General features: G+C 43.6%; 1 protein-coding gene and 2 pseudogenes across 3 annotated transcripts in view; 1 reads left to right on the forward strand and 2 right to left on the reverse strand.

Annotated features, from left to right (window-relative positions):
* LOC134338864 (histone H2A type 1-like) overlaps positions 1–25,912 on the forward strand; it is a 597,857-nt pseudogene that overhangs the window by 107,123 nt on the left and 464,822 nt on the right.
* Positions 1–25,912, reverse strand: part of LOC134339083 (histone H2A-like) — a 211,734-nt pseudogene that overhangs the window by 58,294 nt on the left and 127,528 nt on the right.
* Positions 7,056–25,912, reverse strand: part of LOC134339077 (uncharacterized) — a 54,633-nt gene continuing 35,776 nt past the window's right edge. For all 3 annotated transcript variants that reach the window (XM_063035379.1, XM_063035380.1, XM_063035381.1), the window contains 7 exons: positions 18,446–18,745; positions 17,285–17,374; positions 15,387–15,414; positions 13,883–13,932; positions 10,812–10,849; positions 8,448–8,561; positions 7,056–7,832 (listed from right to left, as the gene is read on the reverse strand). In XM_063035379.1, coding sequence (XP_062891449.1) covers positions 8,496–8,561; positions 10,812–10,849; positions 13,883–13,932; positions 15,387–15,414; positions 17,285–17,374; positions 18,446–18,745 — 572 coding nt within the window. In that variant the 3' untranslated portion in view covers positions 7,056–7,832; positions 8,448–8,495. The remainder of the gene's footprint in view (positions 7,833–8,447; positions 8,562–10,811; positions 10,850–13,882; positions 13,933–15,386; positions 15,415–17,284; positions 17,375–18,445; positions 18,746–25,912) is intronic.

The raw sequence follows: 25,912 nt of genomic DNA on the forward strand, positions 1-25,912 counted from the left end.
CCTTCAATGAACTTTGGCCCGCCCCTTTCAGAGGCCTCCGTAGATCCCCTTATTCCATTGTAACATAGATATGTCTGATTTTAGCTTAATCCTATTGCACTGCAGGGCGAATATTATGATCACTCCTTCCTTTGCCTTAAGCTCCCAATCAAATCTGATACGGAAGACAAAATCCAATCCAGAATTGTCTTTTCCGTGGTTGGTTCAATTGCAAGCTACTCCAAAAACCCATCTGACAAATTCCTTCGCTGGGATCATCACAAGCCTGATTTTTCACATTTTACCTGCATATCAAAAATCCCCCATGACTATCCTGCCATTGCCCCTTTCCCATGCGTTTACTATCTTCCCTTGGAATTTGTACCCTATATCCTGGCTACTGTTCGGAGGCTGTCTGAGTCTTTTTACCTTTGAAGTTTCTTAACTCTACCCTCAAGGATTCTAATTCTTCTCATCCTATCTTAACTGCTTATGAGATTTTGATGGCACATTTTAACATCAAAGTCACCCCACCCCACCCCTCCCCTGCCCACCTGCCTATATTTATATACAATGTGTATCCTTTGATGTTAGGGTCCCAACTCTGATCTTTTTTGAGCCATGACTCAGTGATGCTCAGAACATCATACTTGCCACTCTCTGACTACAGTACAAGATCAACTATCTTATTCCGTATGCCTCGTGCATTGAAATATAACTCCTGCAGTCCTGTATTCAACATCCTTTTCAGTTTGCCCTAAATGTCACCAGAAGTTAAATCCTTATCTATTTCTAAAGTATTATGTATATTAATTTGTTCTGGAGACTTTCGGAGTCTCCCCTGCACTTTAATTTATCAGCACTTCTGCACACTGTTGACTTGTTGAACCTACTACTTATTTTATAGAAACATTTCAACGCATCACACTACCAAAAGCTTTGCCCAATCATCTGCTTTCCTGATTTACAGCCTCACTACACGCTGGATCTATCTGTATAACAACTGCCCCATCCACCGCCCTAACATTCTGGGTCACATTTCTCTGCCGAATTCGTTTAAACCCTCTGCAACATCTTCAGCAAACTTGCCCGCAAGAATATTGCCCAAACCACCCCATCCCCTGAGTCAAGGTGCAACTAATCCTGTTTGTAGAGATGATATGTTTCCCAGGAAGGATCGCAATGATCCCGAAATCTGAAACCCTACCACAGTTTTTCAGCCACGCTTTCGCCTGCCAAAACATCCTTTTCTTACCCTCACTGGCGCCTGTGCAGGCAGTAGTGTAGAGACAAGTACCCTTGAGCCCCTGCTTTGCAGCTTTCTATCTAACACCCCACACTGTTCCTTCAGGACTTCATCCCATTTCTTACTTATTTCCTTGATATCAACATGTACCACAACTTCTGGCGATTCACTCTCCCTCTTTACAGACATCTCTGATCCTGGCATCTGGTAGGCAACAGACAATCCGGGTGTTTCTTTCACGTCCATAGAATCTCCTGTCTGTCCTTCTAACTATGGAATCCCCTATCAGTAGGGCACTCCTCTTCTCACCTATTTCCCTCTGAGCCAGGAACGGAGCCAGACTCACTGCTAGAGACTTGGTTGCCACGGCTTTGCCCTGGTGGATCGGTTCCCCTCCCGCAACACTATCAAAAGTTTATTATTTAGTGAATGATAAGAAGGATAGTTTGTACAGTCTGTCTATTTCCTTTCCATCCCCAAACTACATTCTACATGGCTTCTGCAACGTAGGAGTAATTACGTCCATGTAGCTTCTATTTATGACCTATTCATTCTGAATACGAGCCGAGGGTCATCCAGCTGCATCTCAAGTTCCCCAACAGGTTGTAATGAGCTGCAGCTGGATGCACCTCGTGCAGATGTAATTATATTATTTCATATTATATTTAGCCTTCAGAGTTAAAGATGAATGAGATTTGGAGCAGAGATATGGAGCTGAATGGCGAGAGATTTCCTCGAAACAAAATCAACAAAACGGTCCAGAACTCAGGACATAGTGGGAGACCATTCAGTCCGTCTATTCTATCAGAGTAATCCCAACTCATTGTTTCCCATTTTCCCAATGACATTATCTCAGCCAAATCTAACTGATAGGTATAATGCTCTGATGCATGGGGGGTGGGGGGGGGGAAATTTACAGGTATTAATAAATCAACAGTTGAGTTTCCCACCATTATATGAGTGCAGTTCATCATCAGCATATTATTGCTGAGGTGTGGCATAAAAAGTGTTGCTATGTGGCAGGGTTACAGTAGGAGATATAGGACAATTACCATAGGTTACAAAGTAAATTAATTAAGTAAATAGTGCAAAAGAAAAATGGTAAACCAGTGTTCATGGTTTCTTGGACCGTTTAGAAACCTGATGTCAGTGGGGATGAAAGAGTTCATAAAGCTTTGTGTGTGAGTCTTCAGGCTCGTGTAACATTTCCTAGATGGCAGTAGTGAAAAGAGGGCAGTAATGAAAAGATGGTGTTGGTCCCCAATGATGGATCCAGCCTCATGAAGCGCCACCTTATGTGGAGTTTGCCCGACGCTCATCGGCCACGTGAGATTTTTCCCTCCGAACATACCACCCCCTTATCTCAAAGCCTGTTTCCATGCTCTGACTCTCTATGCTATGCAACAGAGAAGCAGATCCGTCAGTCCAACTTGTCGAAACAGACAATGGAGTTCATATCTATTCTGATCCCGTTCACCATCTGTAGGCTGACAGCATCCACATCGTAGTGATTGAAGTGCTGGTCACGATATTTTGAACCTCCCGAGAATCCCCGTTTGTTCCAGCCCATCATATTTAAGGTTTAAGATTCACCCCTTAGCATTCATAGGTATTGTCATCACTCTACCACTATGAATTTTCACGAGTTCCTTACCGGCCCCGTCTATACGAACGTTTGCACGCTTTTCCCGTCAAACCACGCCTTTCCTCTAGGTGCTTGGTTTCATCCCATTGTCCAAAGACTTAGGGATTTTTAGACAATTTAGTCCTTGCAATAGTTCTGCTATGACAAAGCGGTTGTCTGTGTCTCGCCAATACGTAGATCTGTGCAGCTCTCATTGCAACATTGCGAGACAAAACAACCAGTTCACAAACGGATGGCCTAACATAGGAGGGCCAACACCTTAGGTCAAGAGTCAGTTGTATATCTGAAGGACAAGGGACACTCCTTTGACAGGATCTTGGCGATTGTGGGGACGACTTGCAGTGGACTGAAAAGCTTGAGAATATAGATATTAAGGAAGAGGATGTGTTGGAGCTCTTGGAAAGCATCAAGTTGGATAAGTCACCGGAACCATATGAGATGTACCGCAGGCTACTCTGGGAGGAGAGGGAGGAATTGCCGAGCATCTGGCGATGATCTTTGCATCATCAGTCGGGACGGGAGAGGTTCCGGAGGATTGGAAGGTTGCAGATGTTGTTCGCTTATTCAAGTAAGTGAGTAGGGATAGCCCAGGAAATGATAGCCCAGTGAGTCTTACTTCAGTGGTTGGTAAGTTGGTGGAGAATATCTTGAGACACAGATTTATGAACATTTGGAGAGGCATAATATGATTAGGATTAGTCAGGGTGGCTTTGTCAAAGGCAGGTCGTGCCTTACAAGCCTGACTGAATTTTTTGAGAATGTGACTAAACATTGATGAAGGTAGAGCCGTAGATGCAGTGTATATGGATTTCAGCAAGGCATTTGATAAGGTACCCCATGCAAGGCTTATTGAGAAATAAGGAGGCATGGGATCCACAGGGATATTGATTTGTGGATCCAGAACAGGCTTGCCCATAGAGGCAAAGAGTGGATGCAGGCGGGTCATATTCTGCATGGAGGTCGGTGACCAGTGGTGTTCCTCAGGGATCTGTTCTGGGACCCCTACTCTTTGTGATTTTTATAAATGATCTGAATGAGGAAGTGGAGGGATGGGTTAGTAAATTTGCTGATGACACAAAGGCTGGGGGTATTGTGGATACTGTGGAGGGCTGTCAGAGTTTACAATGGGACATTGATAGGATGCAAAACTGGGCTGAGAAGTGGTAGATGGAGTTCAACCCAGATAAGTGTGAGGTGGTTCACTTTGGTAGGTCAAATATGATGGCAGAATATAGGATTAATGACAAGACTCTTGACAGTGTGGAGAATCAGAGCGATCTTGGGGTTCCAAAGGACATTGAAAGCTGTTACGCAGGTTGATTCTGTGGTTAAGAAGGCATACGGTGCATTGGCCTTCATCAATCGTGGGACTGAGTTTAAGAGCCGACAGGTAATATTGCAGCTATATAGGACCCTGGTCAGACGCCACTTGGAGTACAGTGTTCAGATCTGGTCGCCTCACTACAGGAAGGACGTGGAAACCATAGAAAGGGTGCAGAGGAAATCTACAAGGATGTTGCCTGGATTGGGGAGCATACCTTATGCGAGAAAGTTGAGTGAACTCGGCCTTTTCTCTTTGGAGCGACGGAGAATGAGAGGTGACCTGATGGAGGTGTACAAAATAATGAGAGGCATTTTAAGAGATTCCTGGATGGCTGCCTGGAGCTTAGGAAAATAGAGGGCTATCAGTAGTTCCAAGGTGGTTCTAAGGTAGGGACATGTTCGGTACAGCTTTGTGGGCCAAAGGGCCTGTATTGTGCTGTACGCTTTCTATGTTTCCGTGTTTCTATAACAATGTGTACATTTTGGCCAGGGATGACAGGTGGTTTGAATGAGAGGTTAAAGAAGCCATCTTAATCAAACAGAAAAACCCACCCCTGAGCAGAGGGGTTGGGGGTACGACACCACTTATCAGCTAATTGCAATGCAGTCCTAACACATCTACCCCTGTGTCTCCACAACAGTTCACTCCTCCATTAATGGAAAGACTAGTGACCCTCTTATTACCACTACGACTCCTAAAGACCTTCATGTGATTGCAACAACTTTAAACAGCTCACAGATTTTATAAGCTAGAAAACTATCCACCATGGATAGAACTGACGAAGCCTCCCGGATGAGTGGTAAAATGTCTTCCAGACAACACAGCAAGTCCAGTTGCCTTGATTTACTACTGCAGGGTGTACTTCAGGCCCAACCTGTCACACTTGATTGGTCCTATTTTCTCACATCTTATCCTCTTGCTCTTCACATACTTGTAGTGGGGTTTTCCGTAATCCTGTCCGCCAAAGCATTTTCATGGCCCCTTCTGGCTCTCCTAATTTCCTTCTTAAACTCCGTCCTGCTGGTCTTATAATCTTCTAGATCCCTATCATTGCCCATTTTTTGAACCTTTCGTAAGCTCTTTTTTTCTTCTAGACTAGATTTACAACAGCCTTTGTACACCACGGTTCCTGTACCCTACCATCCTTTCCCTGTCTCATTGGAACGTACCTACTCACAACCCCACGCAAATATCCCCTGATTATTTGCCACATTTCTTCCGTGAGTTTCCCCGAGAACATGTGTTTCCACTTTATGCCTCCATATTTATTTATTTATTTATCTAGCTATCTGCCTATCTCTCTCTCCGTCTATCTATATGTCTATCTCTCTGTATGGATAGTTATCCATCAATATGGATATTGACTGATTAATTTATTGAGATACAGTGCGGAATAGGCACTTCTTTCCCTTCCAGCCGCGCCGCCCAACCATCCCCCGTTTTAATCCGAACCTAATTACGGGACCATTTACAATGACCAATTAAACTACCAACCGATGGGACTGTGGGAGGAAACTGAATGCCTGGAGCAAACACACTTGGTCACGGGGAAAATGCACAAATTTCTTACAGGCAGTGGCGGGAATTGAACCCGGCTGCTGGTTTTTGTAGCCGCTACCGTACCCTGGCGTCCCACTTGATACGCATGCTGTTTAAAGACAATGTGTCAAATGAAGTTGATTAATTATATGCATTTCATAATCTCTTGAAGTAACAATCAAACAGAAAATCCTCCCGAAAGAGCACAACACTCAATGATGGGCAAATGCAGAATAACATTTCCATTAACTCTAAAATCAGGGTCACAGTCAACAAGTCCCTAAAACCAACTGGTTCTTGGACCAACATGCAGACCCGAGGTTTAGCAACACTGTGACAACATTGACCACGTCTCTCTGGATGTTTTTGTTTACTTGTGTTTGTTCTTAAACAGATTGTGCATAATTTATGTTTAATTTATATTTTATTTTCTTGCGAATAATGCTTATATGTTGCCCTGGGCGTGTGATGCTCCTGTATGTAGGTTTATCGTTGTACCTGCGCATATATGGACTTGTGCAGTTGACTATAAACCCAATTTACCCACTGAATCTTCTCCGACAGGTAAATATATGAGTATCATGCAACTAATTAGTTATGTTCAGTTGCCATCAATATAATCTGGGGTTATATTTGCATCAGAAAATCGTTACATGTGCACCTGGCTTTTATCTCGATTTTGACTTCGGACTGCTTTTGGAATAAGTTTCTACAGAACTGTGGGCGTCGAATCGCAAATTAGGCAATGAAGTCAAGTCACCTGGATTTCGGGTCGACAGGTAATTGTATCCACTGATTTTGGATTAGCACGATCAGGTGGCGCCGAAGGAAGTGATCACCCATGATCCGGATCAGTGATTGGCCTGCCGCCATGACGTAATTGGACTGCCTCCGTTACCGTATTTCATTACAAAACACTGAGTTCTGAATTCAGATTCTGGGACTGAACTACTGTGTTGGCTCTTAACGCAAGCGGCATACTTAACTATATGTTTAAGTGTACTTTGTAATAAATAAGCTTCTCTGAATCTGAATCAGGCTCCATGGCCTGTTCCCGATGCAAAGGACTTGGATCCGAGTCCAAATGAAGTGTACAGGTATGAGAGATATTCATGGTTCAATTTAATATCAGAGAATGTATTCAGTATACAACCTAAAATTCTTACTCTTTGCAGGCATCTACAAAACAGCGAAAAAACCCAAATAATGAACGACAGAAACGTTATAACCACGAAGTCACCCCTCACCCACCCACCCACCCACGCAGAAGCAGCAGCAAAAGATTCAGCACCTCTCCGCCCACCCCCCCCCCCCGCTTCGCTTGCTACAGCAAAAACTTCAAGCCTCCTCCACCCACCATGAAAGCAGTAGTAAAGCTTCCGGAGACCGTGATCTAGAGTCCATCAAAAGCTACTGTCCATTCAAACACTTCGACATCTCAGACACTCTCTCACACTCACTCACACTCTCTCACACTCTCTCTCTCGCGAGGGTGACAGGGAGTCATCGCTCCTGCCACACGAAAGTTGACACCAATAGCTCGCAGTTTCATGTTGTGATGAATTTGACGGGTCGGTTGTCCGGGTCAACGACTCGAAGACCATCAGACTCTCACTCGCCACAGAAACAAAGAGAGAGAGAGTATTTATAGGTGTGTGTGAGAGAGCGAGTGTGTGTGTGTGTGTGTGTGTGTGTATATGTGTGTATAGAGAGAGAGACAAACAGACAGACAAACAGAGAGGGGCAGAGACAGAATGTATGGGTGTTGTGCGGAGAGCGAGTGTGTGCGTCGGAGGGGAGAGAGAGTGTGTCAGAGAGGCAGAAACGTGTATATTTGAGTGTGTATGTGTGTGAGAGAGTATGTGCAAATGGGTGTGTATGAGAGAGAGAGAGAGAGAGAGAGAGAGAATGAGACATCGGCGATGAATCTCGTCGTCCTCAGGGTCGCATCCCGAAGAATCGCGTCGAAACATCGAAACATGGAGACATTGGAAACGCCAGGACGCTCAGCGAGTTCCAAAAGCAAGAACCCACCATCCATGTAGAAGCGTAGTTTGAGCTGCAGCTGTAGATTATGGTCTCCGACAGTTACCAGCCACCTTGAAAAGGAAAAAAAAAAGAGACACGAGTAGAGAAAAATTAAAGTGTTTCGGCCAGCTCCGCAAAAATCTCTGGCGCCATCTTTAGCTCATCCCACTCCTCTTGCAGTGAGGATGGCAAAATATAATTCAAATGTGGGATTATATATGGCAGTCAAGAGAAAATCTGCAGATGCTGTAAGTTTGAGCAACACACACAAAATGCTGGAGGAACTCAGCAGGCCAGGCAACATCCATAGATGCCGCCTGGCTGCTGAGTTCCTCCAGCATGTTGTGTGTGTTTATCTGTGGCAGTGTTAATTGGTGGGACGGAATCCAGGCGTCCGAATAATTAACCTTTTCCCCAGTTCTCTTTTTCTTTTCTCTTTATTAACCGGGAACACAGACGTCACATCCCTTGAGAAACAATGAATGGAGGATGACGTCATCAGCCGGTAACCAGATCGCAAGGCACACAGGTTTGTCTTGGTGCTGTGTGTTCAATGGACTGTCAGGAAGGTAAGATGAAATTTGCCTACTTCACACATTTCAAAACTGTTTGCAACTAGTAAATATTGCTGGGTAATATGAAGCAGTCTAATTTACATTTGATCACTGTCTTGATTGGCACGTTACCTCTTGGTGAAGTGGAAACATCGAAAATCGAGGAGCCTGTTATCCCTTCTACAGCTTGACGTCTGCATAGACTGCGCTGTCATCGGCGTGGGTTTCAGTGCATTCTTTCTTGCCCTGAATGTCGAAATTCGTAAGTGAATCATTTGGACGTTTCTCTATCTGTTAATGGCTGAAAACCATTCTATCGACAGATCAGCGGTTACAAGCGGTAACAACAAATTGTTTATAGTGGGTCTGGACTAAGGGCAGTGGGCGCAACGATAGCGCAGCGGTTAGCGGGATGGTATTAAAGTTTAGGATATCCCCAGAGTTCGGAATTTAATTTCCTGCGCCGTCTGTAAGTAGTTTGTACATACTCCCCGTGGACCGCGTCAAGTCATGTCAAATGAAGTCAATTTTATTGTCATTTCGTTCATAAGCTGCTGGTACAGTTCACAGTAAAAACGAAACAACGTTCCTCCAGGACCCTGGTTCTACACGAAACAACACAAAACTACATTAGACTGTATGAGACAACACAAGGCTACACTAGACTATGTAAAACAACATAAGAACTGCACTAGACTACAGACCTGCACAGGACTACATAAAGTGCACAGAACCGTGCTGGGCAGTACAATAATTAATAAACAAGACAATAGGCACAGTAGAGGGCAAATTACAATATAATAATAAATGATGTAAATGTAATCTAGATTCTGAGTATTGAGGAATCTGATGGCTTGGGGGAAGAAACTGTTGCACAGTCTGGTCGTGAGAACCCGAAAGCTTTGGTAGATTTTGCCAGATGCCAGGAGGGAGAAGACTTTGTGTGAGGTGTGCGTGGGGTCCTTCACAATACTGTTAGCTTTGCGGAAGCAGCGTGTGGTGTAAATATCTGCAATAGCAGGAATAGAGACTCCAATGAGATTCTCCGTTTTTCCGGGGGCGTTTCTTTCCTCCAGGTGTATCGGTTAGTAGGTCCATTGGTCATTGTAATTGTCGTGTGATTGTCCGGGGGTTAAATTGGTATGCTGCTGGGCAGCGCGGCGTGTTAGTCTGGAGGGGGCTGTTCCGCGCTGCATCGCCGAATAAATAAACAAATAACAAAAACTTGAGCGCTGTTAATCACAGGTACAGACGATTAAGCCAGTGCAAGGTTGTCGTGTTAAGATCAAAGTGGGATAGGCTTCTTTAATGATCACCTGAGCGTGACCCAATAAAATGATCAAACCTCAGCCGTTGGCCTCGCAGCCTTAATGAAACAAACGCACTAGTTCTCAGTCCAGAGAGCATTGAACAAGTTAAATTTGGAACAGGACAGAGATAACCTAAGTAACTATTGCAACAGAGAGTGTTTCAGTCGGGGGAAGCATATAATTGCGCCGTTTACTGGAGAGTACCCTACACGTTCCAGATATTAAGGATAGCCTAGATGCAAATACGGAGACCTATCTGTACTTTAACCGTGGAAGGCCTGTTACCCTCCAAAAGACCTGCACATCAGTTCCTATAGATGGCGCAATCTCACGAGTCGGAAAGTAAGATCGCTCACAATCGAGTTACGTATGATTGTGAGATGACGCATGTTCCTCCACGCAATTCACTTCTCCATGCTAGTATGATGTTCCATTCAAGTTTCTTCATAAAATAAAAAAATGTATGCTTTTTAAAAGTTAGTGTTGGAAGAAACCTAATCGGCAGCCCGAAGATGAATAGTCAACACTCTCAAAGCAAGGACTAAAGTAAATTTTAAGCCTAATTCTTTAACTGCCCTATTAGGTATTGTTGGAAGGAGAGATATCTTCTTGAAGACATCTGATTTCCACAGTCTGGCTTTTATCTCTGTTATGGCTAGGAGGGCACTTTTGTTTAAATGGAAGGATGCCATTCCGCCTAACCATGCTCAGTGCTTACGGGATGTTATGGCATGCCTAAATTTAGAAAAGATTCGTCGTTCAATTTCTGAATCTAACCAAGATTTTCAAAATTTGTGGGAGCCGTTTTTAAATTATTTTCATAATCTTTGACTTCACGTTAAAGTGCAGAAGTTGGTTAATATCACATTTTATTATCTGATAAGGTTTTTAATTTATTTTTTCCCCAGACAGCTTCGACTTTGGTAGTGGGTATAGAACCTTATTTTTAATAAAACTGTTTATATTCTAATATACGACTTAATCTAATCTATATGAATATAGGGTAAGGAGTTCGTTAATGTAATTCAATATACCTTATCTGGTATTATTACATATTTTCTTTTGTTTTATAATATGTATTCTCTTGGAATCTGTATTCTATATAGAAATGAATAGAAATATTGAAAAAGAAAAGAAAGAAATGACGTAAATCATAAATTATAACGAAAGGAGGTTTTCAACTCACTTTTTTCTTTGTTCGTGGTATTACCTTAAGATCAGCATCTGTAAAAAAATTAAAATTAAAGCATCAACGCTTAACATTCAACATTTATAAAAGCGTAATGAGATGCGGCCCTGTTGCAGTTTCCAATTAAACTATAAACCTACACGTGTATTTTTGCAGGAGGAAACAAATGGGAACACCCTAAAGAAAAGACGTGCAAACGAGAGACAGACAGCGCCGGTGGTCAGGAGTGAGCTGTGAACAGATTGTGAGGTAGCTGCGTTCCCGACGTCATGAACGGCTGTCTGGTCTATTTGCGAACCTCCGCACGCTGTGCCTGGCGGAGGTTACGTACTCATTTGAGGTTTCCCATAAGACATAGGAGCAGAATAAGGCCATTCGGCCCCCCGCATTTGCATTACTATTCGTTCATGGTTATTTTTCCTCCCAACCCCATTCTCCTTTCACTCTGTAACCTTTGACGCTCTTCCTAATGAACAACTTTTCAATCTCCGCATTAGCTATAGCCAATGACTTCGTCTCTACAGCCGTCGTTAGCAAAGAATTCCACACATTCACCACCCTATGCAAAATGAAATCCCTTCTCACCTCTGTTCTATTCACTTCCCAGTACTGCACTCTTTCTGCTACATCTCCGTCCATTCTTCTAATCTGTTCAAGTTCTCCTGCAGACTCCTTATTTCCTGAAGCAGCCTGCCCTTCCACCCATTTTCCTATTTTTCGCAGACATGGCCACAATGCCAACAATTCGCTACCCATATTATTAATTAATAATGTGAAATCAAATGGTCCCCACAGCAACCCCTGTGGTACACGAACACTCAGCGGCAGCCAATCAGAAACTTAATTGCTTACTGCCTGTTACGATGTCTGCATTTAGGGCAGCAATGAAAGTCTTTGGCCATATTTTCTATTGTGCCTCAGGTGTGCTTCAGAATGTTCAGTCGCACACAGCTATAGAAGAATTCTTCATTGCTGTTTCCGAGAAAAAATGTTTTGACCAGTCAGGGTTGTTAGCCCTGAACTGAACTATAAACCTGGAGGACAGGTGAACCACTCCCAGTCAGGCCTCTACTCCTTGTCCTCTTTGGCAAAGGTGAGCCAAAGCATAAAGTGCTGACTCCAGCCAACATAGCTCTCTGGGCCATTGAGCCTCTAAATATCCTCATCTATTGTGGCAGCTGCCTCTTCAGGTTGCGAAAAGAAACCGGATCGAGAGGGGACCACTTGAATAACATCAACAAGCCCTCTAGGATGGACGATTCGATAACACCACCGTGTTTAGAGTCAGGGAGTAAGGAAATGACTGAAGATATCCGCCCGCTAGTGTGGACTTTCCAGCTACTTATTCCAGACAACATAGACAACAGTTTCTTTTTCAGCGTTTCTACCCCGTCGACCCTTCTTAGGACAGCACGTCAGCGTAGCGGTCAACATGTAACTTTACAGCGCCAACGACCGGGGTGCATTTCCTAGCACTGCCTATAAGGAGATGGTACGTTCTGACCATAGCCATGCGGGTCTCTTCCGGGTGCTCTGGTTTCCTCCCACAATCCAAAGAAATACTGTACGGGTGAGGAGGTTAATTGATGACAGGTGTGTCTTTGGGCGGCGCAGGCTCGTTGCGGCAGATGAGCCTGTTATTTTGCTGTATCTCTAAAGAAACAAAATAAAGATATGCAAAGAGATCATCTCAGAATATTCTAAATTCTAAAGAGTAAAGGCTCAGAGAATATTAGATAAAGGTCCTACCATCCCAGAAACCGGTCTGACGAACAATCACTACGATCTCCCTCAGGAGTAAATATATAAGTTGGTTTAAGGAACGACATCTGTATGCTATGTTTCAGAAAGGGCACATACAAGTCTAGTTAAATATGTACGGGTCACCGTTTAATCAGAGGTTCAGCTTATTGGGGACAACTCTTCAAGAACAAAGGTTAGTCGAGAGAATTGCCAGGATCCCTTTAGGTTATTTGGGACACCATGCCGCTGAATTAGGCCAAAACGTAGTGGTCACGATCTGTCCCAATTTAGCAGAACGCTCTGTATTTACTACAACTGCACTACTACAGATTTATTGGAACAGAGAACAAAATATTTCTATCTATATATCTGACTGTCCCGTAAGTATGTTGGCTCTCTGCGTGTTGTACAGAAGGACAAGACCACGTGGAACTTCACCCTGTCTTAGACTGAACATTCAACAAACCATTCAAGGAATTAATTCGACAGAATATTCAGTATTTGATATGCTCTGCCTTACACATTCTAATCTGTAGCCAACCATGTTATATCCCAGTCCATTCGTCTAACTTCAGGAATTTCTTTCCATCCACACAGCTACTCTTATTTCCACTTCCAATGCGCGTGGATGACTTTAAATGGATCTAAATCAGAACACCAACAAGCTCTCAAAAACCAACATTAATGAAGTGTGCTTTGGCAGCGGCATCATAGCGTGGCACAGATGATGCCTCACAGACTTCAGGACCGGGTTCGACCTCAAATTCCAGCGCCGTCTTTGGGCAGTTTCAACAGCCCACCACTGCTCCCACGTTTCATTTGAACAGCAGAGGGCGCTGTAAATCCCTCCCATTCACATAGATGTCTATTTATGAAAAAATAGAATAATATCAACGCTGCAATTCTGCAAAAAGCGGAAGGGGCGTAAATACTCAGCAGCTCAGTCAGTAACCATGGAAATGGCAAAAAGGTCAATATTTCAGATGATTCATTCCACAGGTGCTGACGGATCTCCTGAGCTATTCCAGCACTTTCCATACACTTCTTTCCTCCGCATTATGTGTGATCTTCTTTTGTTTCCTCAGGTTGCTAATTGAGCGCCAGGCACAAAATTTATGAAGTATTCGGCGCCTTTCGCTGAGAGAGAACAGTGCTAGTTCCTGATATTGGATTTTGTACAAAGTTCACAGCGTACTCACAAGATTGTGGGCATGTTGCAGTATCACTTGCATTCTGATAACATCATATGCTTTCTGTACTTTATCAAATGACAAATAAAATACTATTAAAATCTTGTGCAAATCTAGATGTCAAACAATACTTACATACGATATTTTCATTGTTATTGGGACCGTCTTTAGGAACTGGATCGGCCCTGAAAGGAAGATAAATTTGCAGGCCAACTTATTTTATTTGGAAATACTGCAAAGGTATTGAAGATGACGGGAAAGAAATGACAGGAGATCTATCCGGTTGATTTGTGGACTGCGCGGTAAGTGAGTTGTCCTCAACAGGACAGATGAGATTAAACAAGAATAAGGTGCAATTGTGAATTTTAGCGGAAGAATGGAAGTTGTGTGAACTTTACAAACGGCGGAAGACTAAAGTGTGTCACTGTTAGGAGTACCCAAGGTTACCCTGTGACTATGATGCAATGCAAAGTATTTGAATACAGATATTATCCATACGATCATGAGCGATGGGAAAAGTATGACAGTCTCTCTCACCACCCAGGTCTCATCACTGTATGAAGCGCCAGTTAGCGATATACTATTTACATTGTTAACTTGTGTCGTAATTACATTTTATTATTTGCTAATTTATCTGTGGTAATAAGTAATTTATATGTGGGTGAGTTACAGTATATGTACTGTACTGTGCGCCTTGGGCTGGAAGAACATTGTCTCGTTTGGCGGTATACATGTACATGGTTAAAATGAAAATAAACTTGAACTTCAACTTGACTTGAACTTTGGGATGACTCAGGGAATATTCTCAATATTAGCATGTAACGCTTGGGCAATTCTGATTTCAGTCAATCGATGTAAGACCTTTACCGCTTTCAAAAACTAGAATCGGATGAGGAAACCGCATGACGGCCAGAGTGTACCATATCAGATCGAGGTGCGAAAAGGACGTGGAAAGATTGTGGCTTGAAAAGTGGAGCGAGAGAGACAGGTGAGTGGAAGAGGTGGAAATGGTATTAAGAGTAAAGCGAACACAATTGTATTAAGAGCAAAATGAATGATAAACAAAAGGAGAAAGCACATTAAGATCCCACAAAGGAGTGAAAAATCAAAAACTGGGAAGGTAAATAATGAGGAAAATCAGCAAGAATTAATTATGAACCATATCAGATCGATCGTGATAATGTAGCGAGTGCGTATGCGGACTATCGATCGCCCAGTCATTCGATTGGGCCTCCTACGTGCGGGAAGTATTTTCTTTCGGTTGCGGGTATTTCAAGTGTGCATGTATTTTGTTTCGGCGGGCGCGGTTCCTGGATCTCATACCGTGAGATGTCCATCGTGTACCATCACTAACATGACACAATATAAACGTTGAACCATACTGCTCCGTTGCCGTTCTTACTTCGCGGAAACGCAACAAGAGGGGCCAATGTAGAGCATGTGAACTATTTGAGGAGACTCTTCAGGGAGCTGCCACTGGCAAACGGGAATTCATTTGCGCCATTACACCACTCTACAATTGACACTCCTGAATACCGGGTAAAAGCATTCCGAGATGCGAATCTGAATTCTAAAACTTTACCCAACACTTGAATATGAATGTCATATGCATTTATTTCTACCGAAATAATGTTCTCACCTGAATTCTCCGCGGCCTCTGGACTTCCCTGTAAATTATACAGAGATTTAAAAGAAAATTAAAAGAAGCAGCACAGAGCCATATAGAGATAGCAGGCTTGGTGAACATTTGCAATTCCTGCTTCTCCGCACAGAATAAAATCCTGACCAAATCCACAATTGTTTGAAAAATACAAACATCGCCCCTAAGGTGAGAACGAGATTAAAATTAAATCAACTAACATAAAAGAAAAAAGAAAATAGATAAACATGATGTAGATGCTGGGAGTTTGCCGTTAGATTTCAGGTAGAAAAACCATCGACAGAACTGGATTATTGTGGTTATCATTAACATGATTTTGTGCCGTGTCGTATTGCGAGAGCGACCACAGTCTATCCATGGCCACAGTTGTCGGAACATTTATCCACTTCAGTCGTTTGCCATTGCCTTCATCTGGGCAGTGTCTTTACAAGATGCGTGACCTTAGCGATAATCAATACCCTTCTGAGATTGTTTGCCTGGCGTCAGTGCTCGCATAACCAGGACTTGTGATCTGCACCAGCTGCTCTTTCCACCATCCACCACCGCTATCATGGCTTCAGGTGAGGTGATAGGGAGGGAGGGGGTTGTCTACGCAGGTGGAGCACCTTGCCCAAGGGTGACCTGCAGGCTAGCGAAAGGAAGAAGCCACCTCGTCAACAACCTGTCAGAAATATTGGGACATAATCGGACTCAGGACTTGATGAACTGGGCTTCGAAGATCTGCATGATGACCTGGGCGCACTGTTACCTTTCCATGCTATAATGTTCATAATTTTCCTGCAGTTGTTGACATGAGGGAGGTAGGGTGGGGAGAGAGGAAGAGAGGGAGCGAGGGAGAGAGGGAGAGGGAGTGGGAGAAAGTGGGAGAGTGATAGAGAGAGGCAGAGAGGAGGAGACAGAGTATATTGTGTTTGTGAGATGGAGTCAGAGACAGTCAGACAGACAGAGAAAAGAAGATGGATAGATAGAGACTGACTAAGTGTGTGTGTGTGTGTGTGTGTGTGTGTGTGTGTGTGTGTGTGTGTGTGTGAGAGAGAGAGAGAGAGAACGTGTGTTTGTGTGCACGTGTGTGAATGTATGAATGTTTTCTGTAGTGGAAGATTTTAAGACCAGAGGACACAGCCTCAGAACAGCGGGGTGTCCTTTCAGAATGGAGGTGAGGAGGAATTTCTTTAGCCAGAGAGTAGTGAATCTGTGGAATTCGTTGCTACAGACAGCTGAGGAGTCCAAGTCTTTATGTATATTCAAGGAAGTGGTTGATAGATTCTTGATTAGTTAGGGCATGAATGGAAATGGGGAGAAGGCAGGAGATTGGGGCTGAGAGGAAAAATGGATCAGCCATGATGAAATGGTTGAGCAGACTCGATGACCCAAATGGGCTAATTCTGCTTTTACATCTTATGTGAGAGTGCGAGTGAATGTGTGCGTGTGTTGGGGGGAGGAGGAGGAGGGGGAAGAGGGGGAGGGGAAGGGAGAGGTGGTGGAGGGGGAGAGGGGAGAGGGGAGAGGGAGGGGGATAGGGTGGGGGAGGGGGGGAGGGGGAATGGGAGGGGGAGGGGGAGGGGGAGAGGGAGAGGGAGAGGGAGATATCTGTTTGTTGAGGTTACAGTTTTTCAGTTTTATCTCTACCAAGTTGATTCTGACTCTGGACTTCTGCCCTTAAAGTGTGAAGGAGTAGTCCATTTTATTGTCATCCTTACATTAAATCTCCAGTAAATTCAGCCTTTTATATTTCGCATAGCAGTCTATAATCTTTTGCCATTTATGGTCCACATTTAGGCAATGAGATGTAGGCCCGTGCAAGAGGGATTAAAGTGGGAAAACTATCTTCTTCCTGCTTTTTGTACAGTTGGTTCTTATTCGTTGGAGTCGCCTACCTTTTTTCCAGCAGTAAACACCCAATACTCCAAACATTAACACCAGGGCTACGACAGGTAGAGCTGGAATCCACGTCTGAATGGACTTTACTAAAATAGATAAATAGGCGAGATTATGTCAGGGTAGCTGTTGCAGACATATGCTTTGGACAAGAATGCAGAATAAGGTGAGGCATCTACTGAAGAAAATTCAAAATTGTCTATATTCCTATCCGATGTTGATTATTAGTGTCGTTCTTCACAGGGTTCGGTAGTTTTCAAAGAATATGCTGAAATATTTAACATGCAAAAGATAAACTTCTACTTTTCGGAACATAGTTCATTCCCCAAAAGAGGCAAAGTCTTAGAACATTTCATTATGGCTCACATGTGTCCAGTCATTTCATTAATGTGTTTTTGTTTACTAAAACAAAAATAGGTAAAAATGTTTGATAACCGTTCTGGACTGCTGACACGCTTGTCGGTATCAAGAGCATTTTGATGTACAAGGAACTTCGTTATGTTCAGCGCATCCGAGGGAAAGCGCAAAAAGCACGCGGTCAGTCGAAATTACATATCACGAGCATCTTGTTACATTATTTAGATATACAGCGTGGAATAGGCCCCTCCGGCCCCTCGAGCTACACCGTCCAGCAAACCCCCGACAAACCCAATTAAACCCCAAATTGATCACGGGAAATAGTACTCAGTATGTCTTTGCACGGTGAGTGAAAACCAGAGGACCCCGGTAAACCTACACATTGTATGGGGAGGACCCACAGAGACTCCTTATAGAAGACTCCGGGAATGAACTCTGAACTCCGATGCCATAGCGTCGAACTAAACGCTACGCTACTATGGTGAGAACAGGGAGAAAGAATGATGGGGATGGATAGCAAATGGAAAAGAGAGACAGAGGGCAAGACGGCAGTTGCAGCTGTAGGTTTAAAGCCGCCTAACCCCATGAAGGGTTAACTTCCGAGTACCTTGAAGACGCATAAATTGAAGAAGATGACAGATTATTCGCCCAGATAGACCAATGGAACTGTTGTCATTCATCGCCGGTGCCTGTGGTATGATTTGAATCATTTCATTGGACAAGAAATTGAAAGATAAATTTTGTCAGTCTACGCTTTTCTGGAAGATGAAGTTCAGCTGCATGATTGGTTTGAATGTACTTACCACGTACAGCGAGAAGCACAGAAGCACTGGGCGCCGATATTAGATGCCTGTCTGCTTTCAATAGTTTATAGGCACATGTGTAATTTCCACTATTTCCTGGATCTACATTCTGGATGGTGAAAGTGGTTGATTTGTCCTGTGCATCTACACTCTGGGGAACCGAGTCATTCAATCGAACGCCGTTCTTGTATAAGTAGAATGTTTCGACCGAGATGCTTTTCGTGGATGTGCAGTTAAATGTAACGTCGTCACCTGGAGAAACATAACTGGGGTCCAGTGATATGCTCGGTCTGGGCAGATCTATCAACGAAAGACAAAACACAGGGAAACTGAATTTAAAGTTCAAAGATCAAAGCATATTTATTATCAAAGTATGTATACATTATACAACCTTGAGATTTGTCTTTTAATAGGGAGCCAGAAAACAAGAAACCTGAAAGATCCCATTAAAAATAAAAGACTGTCAAACACCCAGTGGGCAGAGAGAGAGAAAAAATAGAAATCATGCAATCAATAACGGAAACAAATAGCTGTGGCACGCAACTATTTCGATGAACCTAGATATAAGAACATGATATAGGCGTAAAATGAGATCATCCGGAACGTAAATCTACTCCGCCATTCCAGGTAATTATTCCTCTCACCTCTATTCTCCTGCTTTTCCACCGTAACCTTTGACTCCTATACTAATCAAGAACCTACCAAGTTTCGGTTTAAATATACCCAAATTACTTGACCTCTACAGTCAACTGTGGAAATGGATACCACAGATTTATCACCCTCTGGAAGAAGAAATAGCTTCTCATCTCTGTTCAATAGGACCATCCTTCTACTCTGAGGCTGTGCCCTCTGGTACAAGATACATCCACTTTGGGAACGTCCTCTTCATATCCACTCTACGTAGGCCTTTCAAATTCAAAACCTTTCAATGAGACTGCACACGCCAAATTCTTTAAAACTCCAGCCAGTGGGGCCCAGAGCCTCAAATGCTACGTATACGTTAACCCTTTTATTCGCTGAACCTTTCACGTGAAACGCCATTAGAATGTCTCCAATACCAGCAAGTCTTTTCTCAAATTTCCCTCTTGTCCTAGACTCCCCCTCCGTAGGAATTATCAACACCACATATAACCTACCAGAACATGCTTGGGTAAATATTATCGATTACAAAAAAAAAATCGGATTTAGTGTGGCTTGTGATGCAAGAAAACAAAGATCACGAGGACAGAAACACCAAAGCAGACAATTGCGGATGGCAATTAAACCAGTCATTGAAGAATATTGGATTTAAATTCTGAGCATGAGGGAGATTTAATATGAATACTCTGTAAAGCAACTCAAGAATGGCGATAGTAGTTTTTTTTAAATACTTCTAACAATCCAGGAAATTACTGTAGCTCAAATGACTCTACCAGAAAATATAGAGAAGGCTTGACTCAAAAGCAGACAGAGGAGATGGGTTAGCAACAAACGAAATTATTAGTAATAGACAAGCCACTGGGTGGGGGGGGGGGCGGAAGCAAAATAAAACGTACATAAGAAACGAAGCACAACAGGAAACAGAGTAAAGTTTATGCCGGAAGAGTGGAGATGAGGAACAACTGGTAGAAGCTGGATTGTTCGATGAGTGAAAAAGGGCTGTGGGCGATAAGGGAATAAATAGGTTGCAGGTGATGAGCCCGGAATAAGTGGCAGGTGAATCCGATTAGCTGCGTGGAGACTGGGCGTGGTATGCATTTGCAGGTTGGGGAAAAGGAGAGGGAGCTGACGTAATAGATATGGCATGGAAGCGCATTAAAATAGCTGGTAGAAACCTTAACAGTCTTAGATTTATATCAGAGTCCAGAAAAAATATACCACGAGATATATAATGAAACTTGGGAGAGGATTATCCAGTATTTCCCACGAGAAGTCCTCTTCCATAACAATAAACGCAGCGAGGAATCAGTGAAGGTTAAGAGGTGTGATTCTCTTTAGCAACTGCATATTTATTCTAATATGCTCCCAATTTGCGTACCGGAGCAATAGGGCCACATCAGATACCATGTATTTGGCTCTTCACGCAACCGAAGAACATCTGAACAACAAATTTGCACGCATAAGGATTTTCTTATCGACTACTACTCGGCCCTCAATACCATCACCCGCACAAAACTAACCAAGACCTTGGCCTTGTTGTGCGATTGCATCCTCGATTTCTTCACTTCTACATCCAAATTCAGATTGGCAACGATATCTCCTCCTCGATCTCCATCAACGGCTGTTTTGTGCAGGGGCTATCAACGGCGGCAACTAAGCTCGACAAATGAGTGTTTCTCGTAGATCTGAGGCGGTGATTTAAAACAGGCGCTTCGCGGGCGTTAGTCCATTGAGCGGGGCCTATCAGTGGCGGCAACTAAGCTCGACGAACTAACTGGAAGTACAGAAGGGATAAGCGGGGCGGCTATTGTCGGGAGTAGGCCAGTAACGAGAGTAGAAGCAACAGGCTTTTGCTCATTGAGGCTTCGAAGAAAGGGGGCTTCGGCGAGGTAAGTGGGTAAGTGGACTTTGTTTTTGGTTTTGCTTTTCATTTTTTTTAGGAACAGAGAGCATGTCGCTAAAGTTAGTACTTTGCTCAGGGTGTCGGATGTGGGAATCCTGGGAATCTTCCAGTCTCCCAGATAGCCGCATCTGCGCCAGGTACGCCGACATGCAGCTCCTGAGAGACCGTGTTAGGGAACTGGCGCTGCGGTTCGAAGACCTACAGCTTATTAGGGAGAATGAACAGGAGATAGGAGCTACAGGGAGATAATCACCCCGAGGCCGCAGGAGTTAGCTAAGTGGGTGACAGTTAGGGAAGCGAGGGAAAGAGCTCAGATAGTATAGAGTACCCCTGTGGCCATCCCCCTCAGTAATTTCCCTCATTCGTAAGGCCAGTGATGTTGTGGGGATGGAACTGGACTCTCTGGCGGTGGTGTCTGAAAAGAGGATGCTGTCCAAGTTGCATGCCATCTTGGACAATATCTCCCATCCACTACATAATGTACTGGTTGGGCGCAGGAGTACATTCAGCCAGAGACTCATTCCACCGAGATGCAACACAGAGCGTCATAGGAAGTCATTCCTGCCTGTGGCCATCAAATTTTACAACTCCTCCCTTGGAGGGTCAGACACCCCGAGCCAATAGGCTGGTCTCGGACTTATTTACTGGCATAATTTACATATTACTATTTAATTATTTATGGTTTTATTACTATTTAATTATTTATGGTGCAATTGTAACGAAAACCAATTTCCCCCGGGATCAATAAAGTATGACTAATCGTTATCTTGTTTTTGATGCGGTTAAGGGGGATGACCTGACAGAGGACAACAACGGCGATCGGCTCTCTGACACTGAGCCTGGTTCCGTGATGCAGAAGGGCAAGAAGAAGATGAGGAATGCAGTAGTCATAGGGAATTCCGGAGTGAGGGGAACAGACAGGAGGTTCTGTCAGCCTGATAGAGATATCCGTATGGTGTGTTTGCTCGCAGGTGCCAGCGTACGGGATGTCTCGGATCGGGAGAAGAGTATTCTGAAGGGAGAGGGTAACCAGCCAGAAATCTTGGTACAGGTCAGTACCAACGACATAGGTAGAAAAACGGAGGAGGTCCTGAAGAGAGAATGCAGGACGAAAGAAAATAAGCTGAAAGGCTGGACATCTAGGGTAGTAATCTCAGGACTGTTGCCTGTGCCACTTGTAAACGAGTGCAAGAATCGTATGATTAGGCGTATTAATGTGTGGCAGAGAGACTGGTGTAGGTGGAAGGGTTTCAGATTCCTGTATCATTGGGGCCGCTTCTGGGGCAGCTACGGCCTGTACTAAAAGGACGGAAATCAACTGAAACAAAAGGGTTCAAATATCCGATTGGCGCATTTAGTAAAGCTGGTAGCGAGGGTTTAAACTAATTTGGCAGGGGGGATGGGAACCGGAGTGATAGGGCTGAGGAAGGGGAAAATAGAAATAATCAAAGATAGTGTGCAACAGAGATTACAGAAAGAACAGGCAAGATATGAGGCTTAATGAAAGCAGTGTCATGAGTTACAGGGCAATGGAGGTGTGGTACAGTTAAAAGAAAAAGCAACAAATACTGTAGTGAAAGTGTTGTATTTGAATGCACGCAGCATAATGAATAAAATAGACGATATTGAAATTCAGCTACAGATTGGCAAATATGATCTTGTGGCAATCTCGGAAACTTGACTAAAGACTGACAGCCATTGGGAGCTGAACGTCCTAGGATATATGGTGTATAGGAAAGATAGGTCAGTAGGCAGAGGGGTGTGTGTCTCTGTGTATAAGAAATAATATTAAATCATTTGAAAGAGATGACATAGGATTGGAAGGTGTATAATCTCTATGGGTTGACTTAAGAAATGGCAGGGGTAAAAGGACCTTAATGGCAGTTGTATACAGGCCTCCAAACAGTAACCGGGATAAGGATTACAAATTACAGCAGGAGATAAAAAAGAAGTCTCAGAAAGGGAATGTCATGATAAGCGTTGGGGATTTTAACATGAAAGTGGTTTGGGAAAACCAGGTGAGTACTGGACATGAAGAGAGAGATTTGGTATTAAGTCTAAGGGTTAGCTTTTTAGAACAGCTTGTTGTTCACTCCACTAGGGGATCGGGTGTGTTGGATTGGGTGTTGTGCAATGATCGGGAGGTGATAAGAGAGCTTAAGGTTAAGGAACCTGAGGGAACAATGATCACAATATGATCGAGCTGACATTTAAATTCGAGTGAGTAAAAATAAAGTCTAATGTGTCAGTGCTTAAGTGGAACAAAGGAAATTACAATGGCGTGAGAGGGGAATTGGCCGAAGTTAACTGGAAAGGGGCATTTGCAGGGAGGACAGCATAACAGCAACGTCTGGGGCTTCTGCGAAAACCGAGGGAAGTGCAAAAGAGATACATTCCGAAATGAAGAAATTTTCAAAGGGGAGTAGGACACTTCCATAGCTGACACGTGAAGTCAGAGCCAAAGTAAAAGCAAAAGAGAGGGCATACAAGGAAGCCAGAGCTGGTGGGAAGATAGAGGATTGGGGAGCTATTAAAACCTTGCAGAAGGAAACTAAGAAGGTCATTCAGAAGGAAAAGATGAATTATGAGAGAAAGCTGGCGACTAATATCAAACAAGATACCAAAAACGTTTTTAAGTATATCGAGGGTAAAAGAGAGTCGAGGGCAGATATAGGACCAATAGAAAATGACGCTGGAGATATTATAACGAGAGAAGCAAAGATGGCAGAGGAACTGAATATGTAGTTTGCATCTGTCTTCACAGTGGAAGAAGTCTGCAGTATACCGGACATTCAAGAGTGTCAGGGAAGTGAAGTTTGTGGAGCTAAAATTACGACTGAGAAGGTGTTCATGAAGCTTAATTGTCTGAGGGTGGAAAAATCACCTGGACCTGATGGAATGCACCCTCTTGTTCCGAAGGAAGTAGCTAGAAGAGATTGCCGAGGCATTAACAATGATTTCTCAAGAACCGATAGATTCTTGCATTGTACCGGCTAACTGGAAAATTGAAAGTGTTACTCTGATACTTAAGAAGGAGGGCGGCAGCATAAAGGAAACTATAGGCCTGTTAGCCTGACATCAGTGGTTGGGAAGCTGTTGAAATCAATTGTTCGGGATGAGATTATGGAGTACCTTGAGACACATGACAAGATAGGCCATAGCCAGCATAGTTTCCTGAAGGGAAAATCCTGCTTGACAAACCTACTGCAATTCTTGGAGGAAATTACAAGCAGGGTAGAAAAAGGAGATGCAGCAGAGTGGTGTACTTGGATTTTCAGAAGGCCTTTGACAAGGTGCCGCACATGAGGCTGCTTCGCAAGATAAGAGCCCAGGGAATTACAGGGAAGTTACCAGCATGGGTGAAGCGTCGGTTACCCGTGGAGTTCCACAGGGCTCGGTGCTGGGACTGCTGCTTTATACGATTATGTCAATGATTTGGACTACGGTTTTAATGGATTTGTGGCTAAATATACCGATGACACAAGAAGTGGTGGAGGAGCGGGTAATTCTGAGGAAACAGTGAGCTTTCAGAGAGACTTAGATAGTTTAGGGGAATGGGTAAAAAAATAGCAAATGAAATACAATGTTGGAAAGTGTATGGTCATGCACTTTTGAGAAGGAAATAAATGGGCAGACTATTATTTAGATGCAGAGAGAATTCCAAATGCAGAGATGCAAAGGGACTTGGGAGCTCTTGCGTAAGATACCCTGAAGTTTAACCTCCAGGTTGAGTCGGTTCTGAAGAAGGCGAATGTAATTTCGACATTCATTTGTAGAGGTATAGAAAATAAGAGCTGGGATGCGATGTTGGGTCTCTATAGGGCACCTGTGAGACCACAATTTGACTATTGTGTGCAGATTTGGGTTTCTTAATTTAGAAAGGATATACTGACATTGGAGAGGGTTCAGAGAAGATCCACGAGAATGATTCCAGAAATGAAAGGGTTACCGTATGAGGAATGCCTGGCAGTTCTTGGGCTGTATTTCCTGGAGTTCAGGAGAATGAGGGGGGATTGCAGAGAAACATTCCGAATTTTAAAAGGCCTGAACAGATTAGATATGGCAGAGTTATTTCCCATGGTAGTGGATTTTATAGGACAGGAGGGCACGACTTCAGGATTGAAGAACTGAGATGCAGAGAAATTACTTTAGTCAGAGGGTGGTAAATCAGTGGAATTTGTTGCGATGAGCGGCTGTGGAGGCGAAGTCATTGGGGGTATTTAAGTCAATGATTGATAGGTTCTTGATTATCCAGTGCATCAAAGGGTCCCGGGTGAAAGCAGGGGAGTGGGGATAATTTGAAGAATTGCATCAGCCGATTATTAAATGGCGGAGCAGATTCGATGGGCCGAATGGCCCACTTGTGCTCCTACTTCTTATAGTCTAACACAGGTGCAGCACAAGGCTACCTGGAGACAATAAGTGGCGTATGTCTGTATGATTGAATGAAAGGTCTACAAGAAAGATTTGCTAAGTTAAAAGATAGCACCACCGGAGCTATGACCTTATCAGGACGCTGAAGCAGAGAGCCAATCGCAGACCACGTACAGAGCGCACTGTGATATTTACTGAGTAGCAAATCCAGAGGGGCAACAAAGTCGACGTCAAAGTTCAGGTGGAGATCAAGAATTCCAGAGAACTCCAAAAACCAGAATCGGGAAATAGGCAGAGTCTATATTCAGACGGACAGAGTTGAAAAAGAAACACTGGAACGGCTCAGGAAAACTCACTGGCACAATCTGGCCATAAACAAGGTAAACACAGGACTAAAATACACTGAGCAATAAACAGAGAGACAGATGATCGGTGGAAGACAATGAGACCGAGGTGGCAGCAATACAGGTAATAATGAGAAACAGATGAGAGACGGAGTACTCAGTAAAACAGGGTCCGAAGTGGAGCAGGAGCGGGGACATGAGAACATG

The sequence above is a fragment of the Mobula hypostoma genome, chromosome 28, assembly GCF_963921235.1.
Source record: "Mobula hypostoma chromosome 28, sMobHyp1.1, whole genome shotgun sequence".
In the NCBI taxonomy this organism is placed as follows: domain Eukaryota; kingdom Metazoa; phylum Chordata; class Chondrichthyes; order Myliobatiformes; family Myliobatidae; genus Mobula; species Mobula hypostoma.